Raw genomic sequence first — 8,842 nt, 5'->3', positions numbered from 1 at the left:
CTAAGCGCGAACTTTTCGTTTAAACGTGTCGAAGATTCCATCTCCCTAACGCGCCTGCCGTCGGGGCGCGCTTACAGCAGTGTTCTTGAGATGCAGTGCAAAGTACGGTGAGTCGCAATCCAAAAGGCGGCCCGCAGGGAACTATTTTGTTTCGAACTGCACGAACGAACGTGCGGAGCGCTGCTACAAACACGGCGCTCGACTGTGCTTGTACCCGCCCCGGCCTTCGCATTATCGGAGCTTTCACCGCCAGGTGCCCTCATTTCTCGGGCGCCGAGGAACAGAGCCCTCGATTTTTTTCGGGCCAAGTCATCTCCTGAGACAAGAGAGAGAGAGAGAGAGAAAAGAAGGGCGCGGAGGGGAGAACCAAAATAGATTGTTTTCGAAGGCGCTGTTTTGTGGTAAGGCACGGTATAGAGGTTTACTAATGCGTTTTTCAAACGACACGAGAATTTGTCTTCGACGATAAGCAACCAGAAAAACCGCCGAACGGAATATGGAAGGATAAACAAAAGGGGCACTCGAAAAGTACCACGCTTGATTTGCTTGAAAGACTCAGCTTAGTATGACGGAGTCTAAAGTTGACGGAAAAGAATAAGAAGATCTGAGGGACTTTTGTTCAAAAAAAAAAAAATAAGTAAATAAAGAAAGAAATGGATTTTTACGTGCCAGACATTCCTTAATGGCTCGAGTTTATGTTTTGATGACTGAGATAGCCGGGCCTTACCAGGCCTATTTTTCCCATTGCTCATCATTTAATAAACAATCACAGAACTACGACATGATCATGAGGCATGCCGTAGTGGGGGACTCCGGATTAATTTAGACTTCCTGGGCTTCTTTAACGCGTACCTAAGTCCAAGTACACAAGCGTTTTCGCGTTTCACCTTAAAGGGCCTTGTTTTTGTTGGTCGACCCCATAGTCGGACAAACACACAACCCAGCCAGGGAAAACAACAGGGGAAATTGCCACCCGCCTCGGTATCTCTGTGGCTATGGCGTTGCGCTGTTGACCTCGAGGTCGCGGGTTCGATCACGACCGCGGCGGCCGCATTCCGGTGGGAGCGGAATGCAAGAACGCTCGTATACCATGCATTAGTTGCACGTTATACAGAACGCCAGGCTATCAAAATTATTCCGGAGCCACCCTCTGATTGACTCACGTTGACAGCTAGTCGCGATTCATTCAAAAACGACACTCTTTCTTGGATTTGAAGCACCTGAAGGAGACATTCGCATTTCAAGGCTTTTGTAAAGGTTATTGAACGTCAACTGCTGAAAAAAAAAAACGCTTGAAATGAAGATCTTGACGCCAGAACGTACATTCAACCATCAATGGGAGACTGGTGCCGAGGCTGAATGGCGGAAATATCCCAATCCAATGAACCCTGTTGTGACTGGCATTGATGTGGTAGACAGGCAGATGCGCAATGGTATCCTCAAGAGTCATCGCCTTATCAGCACAGCGTGGGGATTTCCTGCATGGGAACAGATGATTATGGGTGCCGACCAAACCTGCTATGCTAGCGAACACTCTGTGGTAGATCCCACGCGGTGTACCATGACCTTGGTGTCAAGAAACCTGACCTTCTATAATGAGATTTACATTGTGGAGAAACTTACCTACACAGAACACCCTCAGCACAAGGGTAACACATTGATGCCACAAGAAGCAATCATCACAATCAGGGGCGTGCGTTTGAGCAGCTACTTGGAAGACTTCGTAGCCAAAGCAATCTCTTCAAATGCGGGAAAGGGACGCTTGGCTATTTAGTGGGTTATTGGTCTTATGAGTCAAGAGCTACAAGAACTGACAAGACGAACTGTGAAGAGTGTCGACGGGATCATCACATCAGCTGCCAAGAAAAGTATGGATGACTTGAGCAACTTGACCACATCAGAGCCGCACTACCGCTTCAAGAACTGACACTTGGCCCTAGCTAACTGTATGTTTTTAAAAGGAAGAAGCATGGAACCAGATTAGGAAACTTAACCAGTTGAGGGCAAGTGGCTAACTATCTGAACAGCCCTTTGTGCTTTTTTGTGTCAGAGTATGGCGATGAAAGAGCTCAACTTGAAAGTTGGACAATTTTAGGTCGTCAGTGTTTGTGGAGGTCTTTGACCAATTTCCATCGTGGTGTGCCCCCACGAAGGTTGTGCATTTGTCATACACGTACAATGTTCTTGATGTGTTTCGCATTCAAATGAGCACAGTGCGCACAGTGCGCCATACGTGGCTGGCACGCATGGCGAGCCTCATTATCACATCGTGATTTTGGCACATAATATATCCCAAAGTTATCTTTTTTTGTATTGAAATGGCAGAAATAATAAGTTAAATTGAAATAAAAGTGGTCGAAAAAGACAACTTCCTGCAGGTGGGAGGCGAACCCACACCTTCTGCATTGCGCGTGCGGTGGTTTATCGATCAAGCTTCCATGGTGGACATCCTCCCGTTTACATTCTTCGGCATGTAGTGTATCATTACGCATGGTATGTTTCGGTAAGGGTACGGACGGCTTTCCGTACCGCTTACTGACATAACCCGCTTAACATGGCGTGCAAAAAAAAAGGCAATGAAGAGTTAGAAGCCTGCAGGTATTCAACACTTTTATTCTGTACTTAACCACGATTTTGCGCATCAAGTTTGCCGTAAGTTGTACGAAAAATTATAAACATTGTTCTTGAGGCATTATGCGCCTTGCCTTTGTCTGAAAACATAAGAAGATAGTTTTAGTACACTCAAAGAACTTAAGAAATCCGAGGAGATCTAAGCACTTCTTGTGAGTTGTGAATGCGAAACATTAATGTCCAGTTGAACGCCACTGAGAGGTCCTTCGAGTTGTGAACCCCTCGCGGTCTAGCGAGCGCGTTAAGACGCTTGACCAGCCCAGTGGATAAGACACTGAGCTCCTGAGGGTGGGATCGTAGGTTCAAAACTCTCTAAAACCAATGTTATTCCTTTCGAATTTATTGTTTTTTAATGCATTAATTTCTTCATAGCGATCACCAAGGCGAAGTCTGAACACAGGCGAGAGCTTGCGCGCACAAGGAACGCGCGGATAACACAGGCTTCCAAGAGCGAGTGTGACGTGGCGTGCGGCTATGCCCTCACCCCTCACCCCTAAATCTCAGTAATGAAAAAAGTTACTGGCAGCTACTCCACTGTACCGGAAACAATATGCACTAGGTTTTCTCCGAGTAACGCAATTGCTCTTTTTCTAAATCTGGTTGCATGGTAGTTAATTGGGACACCCCGGATATATTTATGACCTCTGCATGCAGGTGACGATGTTTTCGTACCTTATAAATGTTGTAAATTATTAGAAGAGTTTTTTTTCATGAGTCGTTAGCATTGCTCGCTGGAAATAGAAGCAACACTGAGACACATATCATTCATGTGCATTTCACACACCGTTGGTAAAAGGCTCTGCCGAAGGGGTCACTGAAGTCTGCAGGTTTTTTTTTTTTCAGGATCGAAAAAGTACGCAAAGCAAATTGAAGCGAGGTGAACATACAGCAACATATTGATTCTCTAGGCACAAGCTAGTCATACCTTTAGGAATAACTTTTAATTGGCTACCTCCTTCTCTGTCAAAAATATAATAAACTGCATTATATGAATATTTATATGTATTGTGTATGTGCATGGTGTTCACAGCGGAAACTTAAAATAATGTTTAAATGAGGAAATACGGACGAGGTAGCCGCCGCTAGAGCGTCGAATGCGCTGGTCTTCCTATTGTCAGAATTTGCAGAAATAAAGCGAAAGTATGAATTAAAAGCCGTGAACGTCCGAGCCAGCAATGGTGCAGTAAGCTATTAGCCACAATAAAATTTTAGGTGAGAAGGTCGAGGCGAGTCGAAAGAGACGTCAAATGATGTGGGTGACAAAACTCTGGTAATGACATTTTGGGTGTGAGCGGGGGGGGGGGGGGGGCTCAGCCCCCTCCGGAGTTTTCCGGAGTTGCTCGGCCCATAGAGGCCCCCTCCCCCCACCCTGTAGTCGGCGCTTATGGGGACAGTAGTCGCGGAAACGACCGGTATTTGTTTATAAAGTTTATTTGTACAGTGTAAAGGTGAAGTGTATTTGACCTTGTTTTACATACGAACATACGTAGCAACTTTTTTTTTAGGTTTACATCATTACCTTTCCTTTTGAATTCAGCTAAAGCTTATAAATAGGAAGAATGAATTTTTATAACAGCATATTTGAGTAAAAAAAATCCAAATTTGAACTTGTGTGCTCCTGTATTTATTTGAGTATATGCGGATCCAGATAAATATCAGAACACCGCTGGTTTCTGGAATGGACGAAACAAATGTGCGATTTGGCGGGACACTGTTGAAATCCGTGTCCGAATGTCCTTAGTACACCGGCAGTGTATCAAAATATCCGTAATAGGCAGGCTGAAATACTCCGTCGCGTCGCAAGGCACGTCATCAATACACCAAATTCCAGCTTGCACTTTCTGTCTTTGATTTCGCATTGTAAGAAGCAATTTTCGTTTCACCCTTTTTATCGCAATATGGCTCGGTTCCTTCTCACACCGACAAAACAATTATTGACGGCGCTTCCTTATTGCATTAGGTGCCTGTAGTTAAAACTGTTTCTGACGCTAATTATACTAGGCTAATGGGTGCCTAAGGCTGCTTGGCAGCTAGAAGCTTTAACGCATATGATGCATTATGTAAATATCCTTCCAGTCTCCAGTTTTCTAAGAAGGAGTCTTTCCAAGTTCTCTTGGAGCACATAATTGTTGTAATTAAATCCACGTCCCGTTGTGCTGTCGAACGGACTCCGCAACTACGGCGACATAAATCTGTCGATGAAAAGCTTGCTTACTGAAAGTGAAGGCGCGAGGGACAAAGAGTGCCATCTGGTATTTGCAAACCTCTCGTTGTCAAGCACCGACTTCAAGCTCCAGTGAAAGAGATAATGGCAGCCTGCGTCGTGCGCATCGAGCGCATTCATTGAATATCAAATCTCAAGTTTTGATATTCTATCAAGTTTTTGGCAACGGTGCCCGAAGGAATGATCTATAAATCAATTTTAACATCAGCTAGTCAACGACAGTTTGGAATGAAAAGATGAACTGTTTTTCGAAGATGGCAAATAGTAATTGTGTAAGCATAAAAATTGTGCAAAGGTTTTTGCAGGCGAAGAGCAAGAACAGAAAAGAAAATGTGAACTGCACAGCTATCGATTTTTAAACAAACATATCTTTTTTTGTGTGTGACGTGCTTACTTTCGTCAAGTTGGCTTACGCGTTCAAGTGCGGAAAACTGGTATGGCCTATTGTGATACACCCTCCGTCACTTTGCGACCGGATGAAGAGCAAGGAGCCGAAGAATCAACCTCCAAACAGCTTTACTGTGTTGCACCTATACTTTGGCTTAGCACTGGCGAACGCTTCTTCGTTCCTTATCGGAATTGCCAAACAGCTTATCGTGAAACTATTGAACGTGGGAAGATACTATACTGTAGCACTTGTTTTGTGAGGTTGCCCTGCGCTTTATAACCTGGAAGGCGGCGTGCTAGCCTGTCTCAGACGACAGCCTGTGCAGGAAAGAAAACGCTGGAAGTACTCACGCATGCAAAGGCCACTAAAGCTCTTGTTACTAGGCGCCTTGAAGAAGCAGTTAACCTTCAATATTGACTGCGATCGTTGTTGAACATTCCTCTGTCGGTGTGTCCACATGGACTTTCACTTAAATATTTGTTTGTTTATAATTATTTTCTGATCGCTTTCCTCTTCACTCACTCACTCACTCACTCACTCACTCACTCACTCACTCACTCACTCACTCACTCACTCACTCACTCACTCACTCACTCACTCACTCACTCACTCACTCACTCGCTCACTCACTCACTCAATCACTCGCTCACTCACTCACTCACTCACTCACTCATTCACTCACTCACTCACTCACTCACTCACTCGTTCACTCACTCACTCACTCGTTCACTCACTCGCTCACTCACTCACTCACTCACTCACTCACTCACTCACTCGTTCACTCACTCGCTCACTCACTCACTCACTCACTCACTCACTCATTCACTCACTCGCTCACTCACTCACTCACTCACTCACTCACTCACTCACTCACTCACTCACTCACTCACTCACTCACTCGCTCACTCACTCACTCAATCACTCGCTCACTCACTCACTCACTCACTCACTCACTCACTCACTCACTCACTCACTCACTCACTCACTCACTCACTCATTCACTCACTCGCTCACTCACTCACTCACTCACTCACTCACTCACTCACTCATTCACTCACTCGTTCACTCACTCGCTCACTCACTCACTCACTCACTCACTCACTCACTCACTCACTCACTCGCTCACTCGCTCACTCACTCACTCAATCACTCGCTCACTCACTCACTCACTCACTCACTCACTCACTCACTCGTTCACTCACTCGCTCACTCACTCACTCACTCACTCACTCACTCACTCGTTCACTCACTCGCTCACTCACTCACTCACTCGCTCACTCGCTCACTCGCTCACTCACTCACTCACTCACTCACTCACTCACTCACTCACTCACTCACTCACTCACTCACTCACTCACTCACTCACTCACTCACTCACTTTTTCTGGTCTGCAACGTTTTCTGTATTTCGCGCGCATGAGCCATGACACGGTGTGACAAGCGCTGTACAACAGTTTCCAGTGGTTGCTAAGGGAAGCGAGGCGCCCTCAGTAAAGATGATGATGGGTTAGAGGTTTTGAGGCGTGGAGAAGAGGAGGAGGGGTAGCGGAAGGGGAGCAGCAGACTAAATCTGTGTCGAGGGTGGCCGAGACAGCTGTTCTCTGTAAAAGACACAAGAACATAGCAACAAAGACGATAAATATTCTCTTGCAGAGAGAGAGATTACAGGAGACAGCTACGCAGGGGGGCTACGAGTGGGCGTCCCGCGCAAGGCCCCTTTCGTAAACCATCGCGCGAAAAAAAAGTAGGCGGATTCAACGAAAACGCGGCAGCAGCCTGCAATTCACGCCGAATACGTGCTTTAGGAAGCACGAACAAACAGAGAGTCAATGTCAATTTTTCCGGGGCTTTCTTTGACACGAGCACAATGATGAAGAGATGTAGCATTGGTTATTGCATTCTTTTGAACAGTAAGAACGAAAGAGCTACATACTAGTTTCGAGCTTAGAGACAGAACTGCGTGAAAGAAGTACAACAGCTCCTCTCTCCCTCCCCCAGTTCTTTTTGCCCGATCGCATCATGCAATTCCTCTTCGTGTAAATTTCTGAGGAACGTGGCGCTCAACTCCAGCTGCTGTTCGATGTAAGAAAACCTATAGACATTGAAGCACAATACAAGTAGGAAATGGAGGGGCGCAGTCACCATGAAGAAATGTATACAACAGAGTATTCAAATTGCAAGGTGTTCGCAAATTTCTTCATGCGGGCTTTCCTGTAGAAGTTTCCCGTTGCTAAAGCTGGGAAGATCGAATTTTGATTTGTTGTGTAAGCTGTGAAAGCGCACGCGAGATTTCTGACTCTTCCACTTCGAACGTAAGTTGTACGTTGCCTCACGCGCTCGATGATTGCATTTGTAAAATGATCCTGGATGACTTGGACGACTCCTAATTAGAGTACAACTTGATAGCGCAGTGAAAATACACGATCTGCCACAGGCACAAATAAATGATTAATGATGCGAAGGATGGATAAGTGTGCGTTTAATGTTGCCGCAAGAAAAGCGCAATTTTCAGAACTTGGGTTGGTAAACGATAGAAGAAGCAAGAATAGCAACCGATACCAAATCACACTCGACTCAAAAGCAAAAGGAGCAGCTTTCGACAGGGTAAGGACAGCGAGTCGTGTCAGGTAACCTCTCACGAAAAGTTTTCCTGCAAACGTTAAACAATCTGCTGCGGGGATCACCCGGTATAACGGCGAACTAATGACCCTCGGCGAGTGAGATGCCGGGGAGAGCGGCGCGGGCAGATTGCATCCCGGTTTCGCCAGGAGCACTGTTTCCCGTCAGATGAGATTGTAAATTACAGCCCGGGGAATTCCGAATCTCGTGGCGATCGATTTATCGCCAGTACAAGGCCGGGCAAAGAGCGGAGCAGTAAAGAGCACTGTTTATAGTCATGTTAATAAAAGTAAAAGTCCAGGTTTTCCTTCTTGTTCAACGCGGAGGCTGGGTGAGGAGTGGGTGGTGTGGTGTTGCCAATGACAGTGCGACACACGGGGAATAGTCGCGATTGGTGACCGCAGGCAATATTTTTGGATTAGCATGTCTTTCATGCTTGATGCTTTCTGTTTTGGCTTCACTTCACAAATGTAACAGCATAATGTATCATAAGGCGCGTTCGGAGTGGGTGGCGGGTCTGGTGTTGAGTATACGTCGTTGAAAAAAAGAAAATGCACGTAGACATCCTTTCTCGCAATTTTTGCTGCACCGTCGCATCCGTTAAGCACCACAACAGTGAAGTTCTTGCTCTTCGCAGCGACATTGCACCAGGTTTTAAATTGTTGTTGGTTGCACTAATGTCTACCGCGTAAAAAAAATGAAAGTTTAACTCTTTCATTAACACGCCTATTCAAATCGATCACAGTTAATCGATGCTTTAAATCGCTGATTTCTACATGTTTTAACCGTTTCTTATTCACTTAAGGTCATGCAGTAGTTAGTACAGGCACTAAACTTTCAGAATCAGTTTAAATTTTCCCGCTCCGGCGATGTTGTGATTTTTCACGGACCTTTTTGCGAATAAATGTGCGTATGTTGCAGCAAAACGGGGCGTGGCTGTCACCCTCTGTCGCACTCGAGAAAAAAGCATGCCGCTTACGA

The 8,842-nt window shown here is 45.7% G+C and overlaps 1 protein-coding gene across 1 annotated transcript; it reads left to right on the top strand.

Moving 5' to 3' along the window:
* Window positions 1-904: 904 nt before the first annotated feature.
* Window positions 905-1,925, top strand: LOC129386358 (protein slowmo-like). The gene has a single exon (XM_055074216.2). The coding sequence runs from the start codon at window positions 1,298-1,300 to the stop codon at window positions 1,772-1,774; it is 477 nt and encodes a 158-aa protein (XP_054930191.1). The 5' UTR covers window positions 905-1,297; the 3' UTR covers window positions 1,775-1,925.
* The last annotated feature ends 6,917 nt before the right edge of the window (window positions 1,926-8,842 follow it).

This window comes from Dermacentor andersoni, chromosome 4 (assembly GCF_023375885.2).
Source record: "Dermacentor andersoni chromosome 4, qqDerAnde1_hic_scaffold, whole genome shotgun sequence".
Classification (NCBI taxonomy): Eukaryota; Metazoa; Arthropoda; class Arachnida; order Ixodida; family Ixodidae; genus Dermacentor; species Dermacentor andersoni.
This window is presented reverse-complemented; position numbering and strand designations above follow the sequence as displayed.

Coding starts and splice junctions, on each gene's coding strand:
- LOC129386358 (XM_055074216.2), top strand. CDS start 1,298: ATGAAGATCTTGACGCCAGAACGTACATTCAACCATCAATGGGAGACT.